The following is a 17,373-nucleotide window of genomic DNA, read 5'->3' as shown; positions in this document are numbered from 1 at the left end:
CACCTTATATCTTACTGTCACAGGACAAACTGTCTCACACATTAAATCTCACAGACGCTGGAAACACGTTCTTACTGGATAAACGTAATCCAATAAAACCCTAAAAATGAGGTTTGAACTGTGAATCTGCTAATATAGTCACATCCTGTGTGCCAATAGCAGTCGAGCGAACAGAAGAGGGCACTACAAATACAGTAATACAAAAAACTCTGTTTTAATTGTAAACAAAATGTTACTGTCAAACCAAGAGTTATTAATAGTTTTAAATCACTCATTAACCAGTGTGAGTATTATGGACACACACATAAAATTCAAAGCAGCAGAAACACAATGTGCTTCGGTCAACACTGTAGCAGGATGGTGAGACGAAGGAATGCAGACAAAAAGAGAGATGTGTTTCTTCCAGACTTGATGCAACCACAGAGTAGGAGAGGAGCTTTCTCGTTGCCTCACGGCAGGACTCACATGCATAAGCACGTGAAGAGGTGCTGCAGACATTGTGCTGTGTTGATCTGGTTCCAGCAAGGAAGGAATGACTTCCACTTCATGAACAGAGAGCAGGAGGCACAGGAAGAACAATTCCACAGGGTGTTGTTCTTCCTTTGTTCTCATTATTTTCTGTTCCTATAATAATAATAATAATAATAATAATAATAATAATAATAATAATAATAATAATAATAATAATAATAATAATAATAATTGCTTACACTTATATAGCGCTTTTCTGGACACTCCACTCAAAGTGCTTTACAGGTAATGGGGACTCCCCTCCATCACCACCAATGTGCAGCATCCACCTATGCCAGGGGTCTCCAATCTTGTTCCTGGAGGAGCAGTGTGTCTGTACCTGGGGTCCTCAGTCTTGATCCTGGTGGGCTGGCATGTTTACGGGTTTTCTGTTTATAAGCACTTGTTATAACCTTGATAAACTTGTTAATTAGCCAGCATTTCAGGTGCTGGTGCTTTAAAGAGACCTAGAAAACCTAGATCAAGATTGGAGACTCTTGTCAAAGACCCTGATTACAACAGAACTTTGCATTTGCTACAGGCGAACTTTCAGTTCCAGTATGTAAGATGACTTTGTGTCTTACCCTGATCTGCAAGCACTCGACAATGACAATTATTATAATAAAAATGATGAAGAGACAATCATTCTTTTAGTTAATGAGGTTGAGCGGATGTGTTGAGCAAACAAATTCAAACAGTCAATTCTACATCGGTAGTTGATCTACACACCGGTTATCATTCCTGTTGCATAGAAGTTCTGACTCATTTAATCTGCACAGTTGACAGAGGAGATAATCAGTGTGGGTGAGTTTATATCATACTTATTGAAAGAGAGGCAGAAGTATGGGTAGAGTTTCTCAGTGAAGGTGTCAGTGAAAGTGTAGATATGAGACCTGGCCTCCACATTGTAGAAGGAGACCTGGCCCTCTTCATAATCCACATACACCCCCACCTTCCTGGGCTGCAGGTTTAGAGTCAGGATGACAGGGGGGGCGGCACAAGCAATTAACTTCTTTCCATGCCTCGGTGACACGGTCCAGAAACCATCTTTAGGGGTCAGCTCTTTCATAAAGTTCTTTCTGTTGACTGACTGTCTTGCAACTCCTAAAAAACACTCTCCCTTCTCCCCCACCTCCACCTCCCAGTAGTGTCTCCCAGAGGTGAAACCCTCTTTTCCCAGGACACATAATGATTGAAATCTCTCTGGATTGTCAGGCAGAGCCTGTTGCTTGTCTGCATGTTTCACTTGTTTTCTGTCTGCAGATAGGATGAGCCAGGGATTTACTGTACTGGGGTCCAGGCTTACATCAACTGTGGAGCAGAGAGAATACAGTACATCATATTCAAAAAATCTACAACTCATTCAAATAAAACTATATGATGAGTAACATAAAATGAAAATGTTTTTGATTATTATGTGACAGTATGTTGATCTTCGAAAGTTTTGTCAGCCATCACAGAGCAACAGACATAAGATATATGTATTCAATAATTTCTTGTCAATTCAGAGGCCTGATTAAATCATTATTTATCTTTAAGTTAATTATGGCATTCTTTAGTTGATATTCAGATATTTTCACACATTGTTTTAACTTCAGATCACTGGAACGTGCAGTCTCTGGTTTCAAAGGAATCTTTGTAAATACGGATCCAGATAAACATGTACTGTAATAGTATGTTAAACATGAAGAAACAAACTGCAAGTTCCCAGGAGCTGACTGACTTAGTTACTTATTCTAGTCTACAGTCAAGGGTTTTAAACTGGAAGGATCTTCTGCCACATTTCAGCACAAATGGAAGAGCTTTTGCTGGGGTGTTAGGAATTTGCACAATGTGGAGCTCTGTCACACTACAGGGGAACAACAAACATGAGCATCTTGCTAAGTTGTTGATGTGCATTCAAACAGCCAGATTGCCAATTAATAGTTCAAAAAGTGTATTTTAACATTTAATGAAGTAGGGTACTTAAGGTAATATATTGAGAACAGATTTCTTCGGCCACAAGGAAGTGTGGTTGCTATTATTAAAAATGAAGATGTTTTAGTGTTTTGTTCTTATAGAATAAGCATCTAGGTGAATGGTTTAAATAGGAGCAGTGCTTTGATTTTTCGAAAACATCACAAACTCTTAAAGAAAAACAATCTCACCTGCCTGACTGCGAATTCTTTGAAACTCTGGAAACAGAAGAAAAAATAAAGGATTAGTAACAGAAATGGTCAAACATACATGTGATTCAATTTCACTGGTTTTAGAGTTACAAATACAAATTACAAAGTCAGTAACAAAAGAGAACCACATCTGGCTTTTCAGTCATCACTGAATGTAGTTTATGTTTTAATAATAATAATAATAATAATAATAATAATAATAATTCCTTACACATACAGTACCAGTCAAAGGTTTGAGTACACCTCCTTGAACCCAGGTTTTTCATGATTATCTGTGCTTTAAATGGTAAAATCTTGTCTATAAACACTTAACTTTTAATTACATGATATGTGTACTTATAATCTTAAGTGAACTGCATAAAAAAAGTTAATTTTTCATTTTCAATAAAATGAACACCCAAAGCAAATGGATTTCAGTCTGAAGACTAGGTTAGTCAAAAGTCAGAAATGTGTATAACTTGGTGTTAGAACACTAAAAGAAGTTTAAAATTGTCTTCGTTAGATGTTCTCACAGTTAACTAGTATGTTACCTCATTTACCTTTTGTCACCAATTATTGGTAAACAGGTGAGGGTCCACAATTACTTTAAGACAATCTTTAAGACAAATTGCAAGTATCAGTAACTGCTGTGTACAAGTCTATTAAATGATATGAAGAAACTAGCACTCATGATGACCAAAAAGATCAGGCAGGCCAAAGGTGACCAAATACGTTCATTAGAGTCACAGGTCTGTGAAACTGGCGACTAACTGCCCCTGAAATACAGGCTGAGCTCAATGCAACTAGAAGTACAGATGTTTCAACATCAACTGTTCAGAGGAGGTTGCGTGAAGCTGGCCTACCAGGAAGAATTGCTGCAAAGAAACCATTGTTAAGAGTGCAGAAGAAGAGGAAGAGATTTGCCTGGTCCAAAAAACACAGAAACTGAACCTCCAAGGTCCAGTTTCATGCAACCGCCTCTGAACAGTTAATGTTGTAAAACAACAAAGACTTCAGGCAAAACTCTGTTGCTTCTCTCTATCACTACACAATGAGCTGAAGTTCTTCTCTCACTCAAAGAAATAGACATTTTCCAAGAAGAGAATCCAATACACACCAATTTCTGATAGTCTTTTCACCTCTATTCTGACTATGTCTTTCAGCTGACACACAGCCTTCTTCAAATCCCCCAGGTAGAGGTCAGAAAGAACGGTGATGCCTGACCAGTCCTTGGTTTGCTGAGTCGAACACAGAGACTGGAAACTCTATAGCAGGAAAGAAGAGAAAAAAGTACACCTGTAGTGTGACTGATGATAAGGAATAATACACTAAGATCTTCTGTGTTTATTAAACATGAATTTTGTAGAAGATTGTTGAACTGAATAATACATTGTTGAATATGGTAACAATGTGGATTAATACAGTACCTTTTTTTAGGTATTGCGTCTGCTCTTTACAGCTGTACTGACCTGTAGAAAGAGGAGGTGGTCCTCAGTGTGGGAGAGTTGCTCCATCTCAGTGTTTCTCTTCTTTAACTCAATGATTTCCTGCTCCAGCTCTTTAATAATCCCTTCAGCCCTCCTCTCTGTTGCTCTCTGCTTCTCATCGATCAGTTTAATGAACTCAGTCTGGCTATCCTCAATGTAGCACAGGAGATCAGTGAAGACCTGCACACTGTCCTTGATCTCTCTCTGTGCACAGCTCTGAGGGGACAACAGACAACACTCAACTAACAGGGTAGTACAAGAGAACAGCACTGCTCAGTTTTCCATTTGGAAATTCCCAAAAGCTCCTATTTATCCACACCAAAGATCAAGACAGCAAATGCAGAAGACACTGGTAAAGTACATTGAAATCATGAGAAATTATAGTGAAACATAAACAATTATAGAATATCAAGCCTGAGAGCTTCAAGGCTTTGAGTATTCCAAAAGAGCCCTGAAATCTCTTTCAACCTGAGAGAATTGAAATGATGACCAAAAACAAGCTGCCTAACTGTAACAGAATGACTCTTTATAAAGAGATTCCTTCTGCCACCAGTTTCATTTCTTGCTTGTTTTAACCCTCCTGACAATCTCAAGGCAGGTGCTTAGTCAGCATTCTAGAACTGCTGTTGAAACCCTGGACCACAGCTGTACAGGACTGGAGTTCTGGGTTTCTGTCTTAGTTAGACTGATGGGACTCTTGTAAGGACTCACTTTGCTGAGCTTTGTGGCTTGCTTGATCTCCTTTACCTTCTTCAGTCTATCCTGAATCATCTGTTGTGCTTCTGTTTCTATCTTCTTTAGCTGAGTCTGTGGACAAAGAGAGTCACTGCTGCTGGCACACTGACATTGGGCTGGGCAACACACAGCTGGCATTAGAGCCTTCTTCAGGTTATGGGATAATAGCTCAATATTTAGTCAGAAACTGAAAAAATGACATCACTTTTCATTGTTTTGTAATACATACAATAGACAAACATCACAAACCCCTGTACACTCATGAGCAATGAAATATTGTATTATGAGGGAGATATACAATATATTTATATTCTCCTCTCTGAGGATCCCTGGTATGGTGGAGGGTCTTGTGTCTTCCAGTGATCACCGGAGCAATATTGACTAGAATCTAATACTCCTGGTAGACAAACAAGTCTGAGGTGAGGTTTCTGAGAAACAGGGATCCACTCCAAGGCCCCTGTATAGGTTTGAACTGAAAACATGACTTCATGCTTAGGATGTGGCTCCTGGAACAAAAATAACAATAATACATGTATACAACGCTTTTCTGGGCACTCCACTCACTCAGAGTGCTTTAGAGGTAATGGCCCCTCCATCACCAATGTGTAGCCGCTACCTGGATAATGCAATGGCAGCCAAAGCGTACCAGTCCTCTCACCACACATGAGCTATTGTGTTTGTGCTACCTTTTCAATGCTGTCTGGAAGGTGGATGTAGAGTCTCAGTATTGGGAAAGGTTTTTGGAGACTGCTTATGCAGAAGTACATTCTACTACAGTAGGTGAAGATCAAAGGGCTACACCATGACACACCAGTTATATCTCCTAACTGATCTGGGGGTGCTTTGGAATCACTCAACAATTTACAAGACCTCTACTGTCCCTTCAATGACATCATAGGAGCAGAGCAGTAGCTCTGTATAAATAAAATCAAGATGGGCCAAGAGAAGAAATTCAGTTTTTAACATACCATACCAGCCAGTCTGATCTCTTCCACTATAAGATTACCATCATCATCAAGCAAGAGTACTACATGTGAACAAACAGGAAGAGACTGGTTTATTGAACTGATTTTAGCAACTTCTGGACACTAACCAGACATGTGCAAATAATTCCCCACTGCCCCTGAACAGAGCATACACAAGAAACTAGAAAGTATCTTTACATGATACAGTCTGAGGGATCAATCATGTATTAGGAGTTTTGCAGGCAGAATTTGTATTAAAACATTTTCTGATTGAATTCCCTCATCTGCAACATTAGAACCCTATTCCAGTTAGCAACCATTACTGACAGACATTTTTCTAAATGTGTATTGAAAAGAGACCTTTTATTTGTACTTATTATTACCTAAAAATCAACACTTTTATCTTAAATGCTTCTGTAGATGCTTTCATTTAAACTTTTGACTTTTTCAACACCTCTGAGCTACTGCAACATCTGATACTCCAAGAGTGCAACAGCTTGTCTTCCGTTTTACAGATATAGCATTGGGTATCAGAACAATGTGCGGTTATCTTAAATTGGCAGGTTTAGTTTAGAAAAAATGGGCCTCTCTAACAGCCCACTTGGATGGCTAAAACATGACAATGATTGTGTTTTTGTAGTAAATGCAATGCTGTTAAACAGGGTTCATTCTAAATTAAAAAATTAAAAAACAATAATGCAGTTTACCTTTTTCTCTGTCCATTCACTCTCTGCACAGATAGTGTCATGTGTCCTGTGGTCTGTCTCAGCGCACTGCAGGCAAATACAGGTCTGGTCGGTCCTGCAGAACAGCTCCAGGAGCCTCTCATGTTTCTTACACAGCCTGTCCTCAAGGTTCTGCACAGGATCCACCAGTTTGTGCTTCTTGAGTGTTGCAACTCTCAGATGAGGCTCCATATGAATTTCACAGTAAGATGCCAGACACAGCAGGCAGGATTTCACAGCTTTCAGTCTTCTCCCAGTGCAGATATCACAGGAGACTTCTCCAGGTTTAGCAGTGCCCTCCTTCAGAGCGCTGACTCTGGTCTTCTTGAACTGCTCTGTGATTTCTGCCAGGCTTCTGTTCACACTGAGGTCAGGCCTAAGCGGAAAATTCTTCTTACACAGTGGACACCTGCACACATCGCTTCTGTCCCAACACACTCCAATACAGGTCATGCAGAAGCTGTGTCCACAGGGAGTGGAGACCGGGTTGGTAAATATATCCAGACATATAGAGCACAGGAACTGGTCTTCAGAAAGGAGACTGCTAATGGAAGAAATGTCTGAAAACAAAAAGTCGGTACAGAACAATTAGAGAAGATCAACAGAACACAAGAAGCACAGCTCTGATGGGACACAGGGCTTCGTGCAATGTCTCAGAATCTTGGTGCCTTAAATTTGGGTATTTTAGAGAGGTGTCGAAAAGAGAAATTGTAGTGAAATATTATCTCCCTTGACATGATAATAAACATGCTTTCTTTATAACGGGAACTTCCGCCACTTCCAAAGAGCTATGCAATACAGCAAGTTCTCTGGCGATACAGAAAAATATGAAGAAGCCAAGTGAAAATTAATTTTCAGAGTTTTGATATTTAGAAAAGTGGAAATTGAAAAGTCTTGAGGGCCTTAGTTTCTTCCCTTTTCAGGACAAAAACCAACAAACCTAGTTTATAAACACACCCCCATACCCCTTGCCCACCTTTTAATTACTGTAAAATGGTAGCCAAATTTGGTATGTGAAAATAAGGTGAGCCACCAGAGGGCAGCGAAGAAAGATTCCAAATGCAGCATTTCCTATATAAGACTTGGAGAGTAGAAAGAGATAGATAAGACTTTATTGATCCTGAAGGGAAATTGATGAGGGTTGTCTACTCAGACTTACACAAGTCTCCAACACAGTGTAAGCATAAATCTCAGGGAGAGATTATTAGCAAGGGTATAGAGGAAAATCATCTGGATTTGTCAACAAATAGATATTGTACTTTTAGTTTGAGTAGCAGACTCAATCGTTGTCATGCCAGCCCACCAGCAGGAAATAAGTTTATTGAGCAGACAGGACTAAATGGGATTTTCCAATGCTATGTGTTCAGTGAATTTTTATTTGGAGCATAAGGAGAGAAGGAATAGTAACATTATGGTTGTTCAGGACACTGCTTAAATGCCGATAATATAGGCACAGTTTATGTGCAGATACCCCTGCTATGGTACCAACGCAGGGGGATCTGTTACAAATAGCAAACAAAAGTTCAATTGCACCTGTGTAAAAAAGCTGAATGCTAAACCTTTGGACTCAAGTGTAGCTATATACAAAAATCAGAAGGTGAATACTGGCTTCTTATGGCAGGCTGCTGCAATTACAACCCTTTCTACAACTGGAAAGCACAGCTATTAAAATTGAAGTTCACTGGTGAAACAGGAGTTAGTGGTAAGAGCTCTGTATCAATAACAAAATAGTACTGCTGCACCTTTTGAAGAGCAAAGATGAAGAAACTTTGAGGGTGTTGAAATGTATAAAATCAGTTCAATCGGTGCACAGGTTCTAAAAACGATAAGAAATCAGTTGTGGGATTGGTTGAATTTAGGATAAATTCTTGGTTGATTCTGAACCCTAGTTTTTGTATTATGTTTAATAATACTTTCATGCTTTTTTCTAGTTTTTGTCATAAATATAATGGCTTTTTTCTCAGACGCACTAGGGCAGAAATTGCTCTGATCACATATTTTTATAAGAACTTACCCGAATCATCTGATGAACATTTGGTTTTCTTAGTATGGCATGCTGTGGTAGCCCTTTTTCTTTTCATTTTAATCCCTGGGAAAAAAAATGGATTCACGCTCAATATCCATCACAAGCCATCCAGTGGTACTAAATCCCTGTCAGGACAGTCAGCTTTATTCTTCATTAGTTTCACTCTTTAAAACCAACACCTCTGGAATAAAACCTCCATTTAAGTCACACAGATCTATTTAGTCAAATTGTAGTTACACTGCAATTAAACATTTAGGTATTTTAATTTTAAAATTACGATTTCACCATCCATCCATTATCAAAATGCTAGAAAGTTTCCCAGCAGCACAGAGCCCAAGACTTAACTAAATACAGTAGAAAGTGTTTCCCATATTCGTTATATTTGTAGGACTGTAACATTTCTGCAGTTTTCATACATTATATCAGTGGGGCCTAAATGTGAATCTTGCAATGAAAGTTTAATCAATAACTTATCACAATAATGTAGTTCTGCAGACTAGAATACTAGCTAGTGACACAAAAATCAGGTAACTTTTCTTGTAAAACCTGAAAATAAGTTGTTGAAAATAAAAATAATCTAATTGAAAATTCCTAATTTATAGATTTATAGGTGAGGTACTCACAGATTTCGACGGCTGTCACATTAAAGAGCACAAAGTCAAAATTTCAGCATCTAGTTAATTCCCACTGTAATCTGCAGTTTGTATTAAAAGTCTCTTTTCTAGAGAAAGTATTCACTAACAAGATAAAATAAATACCACGGTCCTACACCTACAAAGTCACACTCAATCTGCGGTCCACCAGTTAACAGAAATGATTCAAAACCATATGGGAAGGATGTGCCACAGTCCAGCCAATCACAGTCCAATTTCAGGAGAACCATTCAACCAATTACATTTGAAGAGTTGTTTGAAAATCAACCAAACAGAATTAATGAAGCGATGTGCCAGTCGTGTAATTAGTATATCTTGAGAAGAAAATGTTGTGATGCCTAAGGAAACATATTTGAAAACCTGTACTGATCAGCTTGTGCAATACTCCTACATCTTACGTTCATGTCTCAAATGAAAAACACATCACAGTTTTGCCCAGAGAACGCCTGAATACAGTGCTGAAGCTGAGGAAGAGGGCATAAGCTCCAGGTAAAACATTTAGCTCCCTGAGCTCCGTATTCAAACTGTCCTTTAACTCCATTGACAATCAGACAAACCAGGGCTCATTACTCCCTCACACAGTGCCAGGGCGTCTCAGTACAGCAGTGTTTTAAAATCTTAATCAAGATGAAAGAGTTCAGCAGCTCTTACTAGTGACAGGGTGCAGCTTTGCAGGTCACTTTCATTTCTGTAAAGTGACTCAGTGGAGCTACTCTCTTTCCAGAGCTGCTGTGCTCTGTTGCTCGTCTGTTCTGAAAATAAAAATTTAAAGCCCTTTCCACACGCCTGGGTTTTTACCCCCTTTCGGGACCCACTGGCATCAATCCTGAAAGGGAAGGCTATTTTCTTTAAATGAAATACAAACTTCCCTTTAAGAGCACATGATAGATATGGAGGATAAGAGAACTATAAAAATCGCAAATTACATTAGACTCTATAACTTGAACATTGTATTTGATTGTCTGTTCTCCTGCATTGCAATCCATAATATATGAGAAACCATATGAGATATGAGATACTGGTATTTTATGTCTGATATTTATACAAGCCATGTGTTTCAGGCTAAGGAATAACATTTTTTTCCTTTCGATAAATAGGCAGCATGTCTTGGGTCGAGGAAGGATAAACTTTTGATAATATTAGCATATCATAGGGAGGTGAGTGACAGGTACTAACACACGGACCCGGGATTTGAGATGAACTTTGCCTGGAATCAGTGTCATCGATAAGGCCAAACATATTCATTAAATTGTACTGGAGGATATTAACTGCTGAATTAAAATTGTGGGTGATGCCACTGCTCTTGCTGTCGTGTCCAGAGGGCGAGGGGCACACGTCGTTGGTGTGACAACAACATTGCTTGCCCTTGTTCTCAAGCAGCCGGGGTGACTGCAGTTCTTCCAGGTATTAGAGACTGCAGTGGAAACTGTGGCCTGGACAACTGTGCTGGTACTCCCAAGGCAGCTTCTTCTCATGAGGGAAGGCATGACACAGATAAAACATCTGTGAAGACATTTGACCTTGTGGGGGAGGGGCGGGGGGGACCAAGGGATCAAGGGATGTTTTCTGTTCGACCTGCCATCTACCAGTCGGGTTATTACTCTCCCTGGGAGTGTAAGTAAAGGAGGGGGAAGGTGGCAACATATTAGTTTCAGCTGACCTGCTGCTAGAGCACGTTCAAGCCTCAACGACATATAAATAGATTCACACCTCTGGAGTGGTGGTGAATAAATTAATTAGGTAATTGGTGAAGGGTGAGAGTCACATTCTCCCATGGGTTTCATTTAGTCTAGGTGTTTAGGTTTGATATACAGTAGAGTACTGTAGGTGTTTCTTTTGTTTGTAGACACTGAAGACTATTAGTAAGCTAAAACAGTAGTTTTGTGCTGTGTCCAGGCCTCATGAGCTTTGACGAGAGGTTGGTATGTCACAACTTGTATGAGGTACTCTCATAGTCTTCTCTGTTCAGTAACTTCAACATGACTTAACACATTCTTACAAGTTGCAGTAGCTGAAGATCAGGTTTAAAGTTAATATGTGGCATTATACCCGTTCTTTCATGAACATGTGCAGTACTGTAGTTCATGTACTTTTTAGTGTTTTGAGTATTTTAGTTTTAGTATCATGTGCTTATTGGAATGGATCTTATGCCATTGGTTGTCAGTCTACAGTTGTGAGCTGGGTATTCTACTGGGGTGGTTCAGAGTGCAACACACTAGTGTGTGGTTAATTACCTAGATCCATCTGTCACGTTACAATAGACATCTTGTGAGTGTTTTCTCTGCTATGGGAGGACTAATTATATGAGAAATATATACAGTATACTGTATACAGAGCCCATAGAAAGCCTACACACTCATTCCAAAGTAAAACACTTTTGTGGCCTGAAATCAAGACACATTAAATCTGAATCTATTTTACCTTTATTAACACATTGTAACACAATCGCCAAGCAAAAAACAAATGCTCAAATATTCTGAGAATTACAAAAGCATACCTAAAAATGGATTTCAAGTGCAACTAATGCAACAAATGACACATTTTTTTAATAAATCAAAAACTAATATTCCCCTGCAATGCACAATGAATTTGCTGACACCTGTACAACATAATTCTCAGTCATAATGGAATTTTACATATATAGTACCATTATCTTGGCTTGTAGGAAGACAACAAACATGCGTTTTGGGAGAAGAAACAGAACAAAATAAAGAATTCAACTAATAGGTGCTTCTCAACACATGAATAGGATCAGCTCTGGGGCCCTGAGTTCAATTCTTGGGTGCTATCTGTGTGTAGTTTGTATGTTGTCTCTGTGTTCAGGTGGGTTTCCTCTGGGTGCTTCAGTTTCTTCCCACTGTCCAAAGACATACTGGTGGGTATTGGCTTCTGGGTTTGGAGTCAGCGTGTACATGTTTGGATCTGTGTGTTCTGCAATGAACTGGTATCCTGTCCAGGGTGTATTCTGCCTTGAACACATTGTCTGCTGGAATAGGCACTGTTTCCCACATGACCCTGAAGTCTATGAATCAGTTAGAAAATGGACAGATGGATGTTAACTGTGTACAGCCAGTATCTGCCACCAAAAGACGTAAAGTAGTGGAAGTGAGATAAGAACTGATTTAGTAAAAACAACCCTAATTGGTTTGTTCCTAACAAATTCACTAAAGAAAAGCGATCAGCTTCATAGAATAGGACGTTAACCTGGGGATGAAACAAACCGGTCTGAAGCTGCAATGTATAAAAGAGCTGGGAAACCCCTAACAGTCCTCCTGTTCTGCGGGGAAGTCCTAAGACTGTATTGATATGAGCTGTCTTTATGGAGCTCAATAAAGGCTGAAACTCCAAAAGGGTGTTTTCTGCTCTTCCCCACATCAATTCTAACTGCTGTCTGCCAGGTTAAACCAATCAGATATTTCGCAGCTGAGAGGAGGCAGCAGCACAAGGTCTTTCATCCAGTCAGTGGTGCAGAAGACTGGATAGATCTTCTCCCCCATAATGGAGTCCATTCCAGTAAAAGTGTAGATGGGGGCCCAAGGCTCCTCTCTGTAGAAGGAAACCTCCCTTTTCTCAATATCCAGACATACCCCCACCGTCCTGGGCAGCAGGTGCTGTGGGAGGGCAGTTCGGGGGTCAGTGAGTGCTTTAAAACAAGAGGAGTTAGAACACAGACACCAGTAACCTGTAACGATCGCTAACCCCTCCTCTTAAGGGTGCTCCAGCCCTTCCTTGTTCTGCCCCATTCTCTGCACCTGTTCCCTAATCCCGCTCCCCCTTAAAAGCCAGACATGGACCTCACTCCTGGTTCCTCATTGATTTCCACATCATGAGACCCCGGGGTCCTGCTGCGTCTGGCTCCGTTATGGTTTTAACTTTCTGTTCCTGAACCCCTGCCCCGCCGGTCACAACCCGGCTCGTGCTTTTAACCCCTGGGTGGATCTCCTGGCTTTGGACTCTACTCTCCCATTTGGATTCCCAGTTTGGAATTTGGCTTTGTTTGTTCGCCCGGACTCACGTCTACATTCTGAGGAGTGAAGAGGAACCACCCTTTCCTCCTGGCAGACTGCGTGGTGACTCCTATTATCCACCAGTCATTCACCTCCAACACCCAGTAGTGTCTCACTGAGGTGAAGCCCTCCTTGCTCAAGATGCAAGGCCAGAAATCAAATCTCCTTCTATTGTCAGGGAGATTCTGTTGCTCTCCTCGTCTCATTCTCTTTCCGTCCACAGAGGTGAGGTCTGGGTGTGCCGTATCAGGGTCCAGAGTCACATCAGCTGTAGGCAAGAAAATCAGGAGAACGATTAAAAATTAAAGCCGCTGTTATCGTTTCAAAGTCGTCTTCTGGTCTATAATCACCCTGACACACATGTAGTAAGCTGTGTGTTTTGTACACTGCAGAGCCACAGGACCTTTCCAGAGATTTCACCAATATTTTACAAAGTGCCTTGATTTATAACTAGGGGTTCACATTCAGTTCATAACATCTTCTGCTTTCTATTCTATCTGGGTTCTAGCATACATATGTTTACGTGGTCTAATTAGGCCTGGTTCTGGGGTGTTTTATAACTATTTTTAGCAGAGTAAATCCTTTTGGTAATCAACTGTAAAAGACACTGAGAAACATCCGGTGTAATATAGGCATAACAAAGAAAATGATTAGGTCAATTGTTTAATGTGACCATGCAGATCGGAAGAAAAACCATACGACCCAAGACCCTCCAGTGACACCTTCTGTAGGTTATTGAGTGGTAAACAAGAGGTGCATTCTAGCGGAGGAAAAGGAGCACGTCCTTTCAGTGGAAGCGCAGAATATATTCACTCCTGCCCTAGAGAAAAAGGTTTTCAGAACATGGATCAGTAACCTCTGTCAGTATTGTATAGCACGTTATATTTGACGGATATACTTAGTCACACAAACCACATATGTCCATTTTGGGAGAGCTCAGCACTGATATGTAGTTTAGTGGTATTGAATATGTACAGTAGGTATAGTACTGTAAGTGTAATTTTACTTTGCAAGAATTTGACCAGTGGTCCACATAAAAACTTTAAAACAGACATAATTAAGTAAAGCCGTTCAGGTGGGAAGCTGCGTCAGCATGCGGAGGCTGCAAAGGAACAAGTAAAAGGTGGATTCCGTGCTGAAAAGAGAAGAAAGAAAACACAACGTTTTGGCCGTTACAAGCCAAGAAGAGTGGTCGAGAAATCCAAGCGAGGTCGAATCCAGGTAGTCAGAACAAAGTCAGGCAAACAAATCCGAGAGGGGCAAGATGAGAGAGAGGTAGAGAGAACTCCAAAGCCAAAGAGTCGTGGGTGAGGGGATCCAGAAGGGGTAGAGGGTAGAGGGTAGAGGTGGTTTCAGGAAAGGAGGGCGAGGCAAACTCAGGAGGTGGATGAAATCCTAATACTGAGCGCTGGTAGCAGTGAGCAGAGGGTTTAAATAGTTGCTGGGAAAAGGTGTGGAATGAAGATTGAATCAAAAAATCTACAACTCATTCAAATAAAACTATATGAAGCTTAACATAAAATGAACATGTTTTTGATTAGACAGTGAGAAGGTGGCTTCTTAGATCGGCCCCTGGTTCGACTTTGGCCCAACCATGAAAGATAGGTGCAGGTGATAAAGGAGGCATTCCAGCACTTGCAGAGGCTCCTTGCTCCTTGCTGGTCAACCTATGGATAAACAGGATGCTACAATAGCTTTTGCAAGCTCCATTCAAGCTCCTTCTATAGCCCTTAAAGCAGGGGAAAAAGGAAGCTACTCATGTTACAGTGAACAAGTAGTGCTCCCCATTTTAGAAAAAAGAATATCCTACCTTAATGTGAGCATTACTTGAGAACACTTGTGATTTGTTTTGAATGTGTTGACACTGCTGATAGTGCTGATGACATTTTTATTTTGTCCCTACAGCTGGACATTCAGCTCATTCAGCAGTTCAGTCAAGTCTGTAAAGCCACTGGTCATCCTCTAATTGGTCATATTCACCATGTTTAGATGACTTGAGACTTGTCTGCTCTTCTTTCTGTTGAAGTACTCAAAATACTTCACCGTCCTGCAGAGCGTGATGTGCTCACTGACAGCTTTCAATAGTTGAAGGAAAACTAAGAGCTTGATGGCTCGAATGTGAATGTTAAGCAATCGTTGATCAAACGCACGTCTTCTAAGGATTCGTGAGAGTATTCTCACCACCGTTTTCGCTCGGATATACTTTTCATTTGCTAAGCTGCCAAATCGGACGAGAAAATGCCGGAGACGCACTCGGTGCAGACTGAGGTGGGGAAGGAGGCGTGGCCCTTCAATGCTTGACAGCTGAAGGACGTTGAGCGGAGGAGAACCTATCAGAAGTCGCAGAGGCTAAAGGAGAGCACCTGGCTCCCAGAGCTCCAGACTCGCACCTGGAGGATGCGGGCATCGATCCCGCTACCTCTCGCATGCTAAGCGAGCGCTCTACCATTTGAGCTAATCCCCCTCGCTTCAGGCTTCTCGGCATCATGTCTTACCGCCCGCTGCCCTTGGTCTGCAAGGCAGTCCTTTCAAGTGCGATGAAGACGCACGAATAGACCTTCGTTGCCTATTGTACGAGCTGAACTTTTGTGCTCCTCAATTCAATGCTCTTTCCATCAACTCATCTTGTCTTTTGACGCTTGGGGTTTTGCGCTCCTTTGACTCTCGGCATATCGGGTGACTTGAAACTGAAGTTGTTGCTTACGGAGTGTGGAACATTGTTTTGCAACTGTCATGACGCTGTGTGAGCCTTTCATCGGCAACAGGGGCAGGCTGACAGCAGCGCCAGCGAAAGTTAGGGCAAATTTGTGGACTTAACTCTGAATGTGAGTGTTATGTAGGAAAGGGGTGCGGCTTTGGTGACGCTTTCCACGTGGTAGGCACGCAGACGTGGTTCTGAGCGAATAGTTGCTGCAAGTGTCTGAGAAGAGCAAGAAAGCGAGTGGCCCTGCCCTGTGTGAGGATCGAACTCACGACCTTCAGATTATGAGACTGACGCACTACCTACTACGCCAACGAGGCCAGCTGCGGCACTCGGGCTGGAAAGTTTGCCTCACAGGGATTTCAGACGCCTGTTCCCTAATCTTGCGACACCCGCTGCTGGGTGTTGCATTTGCCTTTTGATCTCACCCGAGACTTTGGGGCTTTGTTTCTGTCGCGAGTCTGTCTTTCACAGCTCACCTAGCACAAGTCTCTCTGGCTGAAATGGCCTCTCTGCTTCAGCATCGTGCCCTCACTCAGCCATTAAAGGACACCTTTCGGCACACCGAGCGCTCAGCGTACACCTGGAGGATGCGGGCATCGATCCCGCTACCTCTCGCATGCAAAGCGAGCGCTCTACCATGTGAGCTAATCCCCCTCGCTGTCCCATCCTCCTCGGCGTCGCCTTGTGCCGCTTGTTCCCCTCTTACCGGGCGCCGTCCACTGCCCTTCGCCTGCAAGGCAGTCGGCTTTCTTGACTTATTGATGAAGGTCTGACGGGACGAGCGAATGACGCCTCCCCCCGTCCTCCAGCTCGCTGACAACACAGAAGCAGAAGAGTCGCTGTGGCTCGTTGGTCTAGGCGTATGATTCTCGCTTTGGGTGCGAGAGGTCCCGGGTTCAAATCCCGGACGAGCCCTTTTCCTCCTCTTCCACACTCCTGGGACCTGATATCCACATGACCTCGCAGCGTCTGCTTACGGCAAACGATGGAAGGTGACTGATGACTGAAGGAGCCTGGTCAATCCTCATCACGTGGCACAATGACAGCGTGCAGTCAGCTGTCCAAGGCGGCAACCTCGTTGCTCGTTCAAAAGAACACGTCCTGAAAACTCCTCACCGCTATGTGGTAAATGAGCACCGCGATCGCTTGTCGTCATGCGCCATTACTTGAGAAATGCAGAAGCAAAAACCGCCCTCTCTCAGCCACCGAAACGTGTGCGGGGCTCGCCTTGCGCTCTCTGCGCCTCGCATATTTGTGGAGCTGTCTGCTCTTCTTTCTGTTGAAGTACTCCAAATACTTCACCGTCCTGCAGAGCATGATGTGCTCGCTGACAGCTTTCAATATTTGAAGGAAAACTACGAGCTTGATGGCTCGAATGTGAATGTTAAGCAATCGTAGATCAAACGCACGTCTT

At 41.9% G+C, this 17,373-nt stretch overlaps 1 protein-coding gene and 4 non-coding genes across 5 annotated transcripts; 1 reads left to right on the top strand and 4 right to left on the bottom strand.

The window, feature by feature from the left end:
• Positions 1-709: 709 nt before the first annotated feature.
• Positions 710-9,341, bottom strand: LOC102684844 (E3 ubiquitin-protein ligase TRIM39-like). The gene is made up of 8 exons (XM_015346251.2): positions 9,219-9,341; positions 8,584-8,658; positions 6,552-7,129; positions 4,856-4,951; positions 4,127-4,360; positions 3,775-3,922; positions 2,658-2,684; positions 710-1,821 (listed from the first exon to the last, which is right to left on the bottom strand). Exons 2-8 carry the CDS (start codon positions 8,648-8,650, stop codon positions 1,277-1,279), a joined length of 1,695 nt encoding a protein of 564 aa, XP_015201737.2. The 5' UTR covers positions 8,651-8,658; positions 9,219-9,341; the 3' UTR covers positions 710-1,276.
• A 6,305-nt stretch (positions 9,342-15,646) lies between these two features.
• trnaa-agc (transfer RNA alanine (anticodon AGC)) lies at positions 15,647-15,719 on the bottom strand. Its single transcript has one exon. It is a non-coding gene; the product is annotated as a tRNA-Ala (tRNA).
• Positions 15,720-16,203: 484 nt separating this feature from the next.
• On the bottom strand, positions 16,204-16,276 carry trnam-cau (transfer RNA methionine (anticodon CAU)). The gene has a single exon. It is a non-coding gene; the product is annotated as a tRNA-Met (tRNA).
• A 264-nt stretch (positions 16,277-16,540) lies between these two features.
• Positions 16,541-16,613, bottom strand: trnaa-ugc (transfer RNA alanine (anticodon UGC)). The gene has a single exon. It is a non-coding gene; the product is annotated as a tRNA-Ala (tRNA).
• Positions 16,614-16,802: 189 nt separating this feature from the next.
• trnap-ugg (transfer RNA proline (anticodon UGG)) lies at positions 16,803-16,874 on the top strand. Its single transcript has one exon. It is a non-coding gene; the product is annotated as a tRNA-Pro (tRNA).
• Positions 16,875-17,373: the final 499 nt, after the last annotated feature.

Source organism: Lepisosteus oculatus, chromosome 4, assembly GCF_040954835.1.
Source record: "Lepisosteus oculatus isolate fLepOcu1 chromosome 4, fLepOcu1.hap2, whole genome shotgun sequence".
Lineage (NCBI taxonomy): Eukaryota > Metazoa > Chordata > Actinopteri > Semionotiformes > Lepisosteidae > Lepisosteus > Lepisosteus oculatus.
This window is presented reverse-complemented; position numbering and strand designations above follow the sequence as displayed.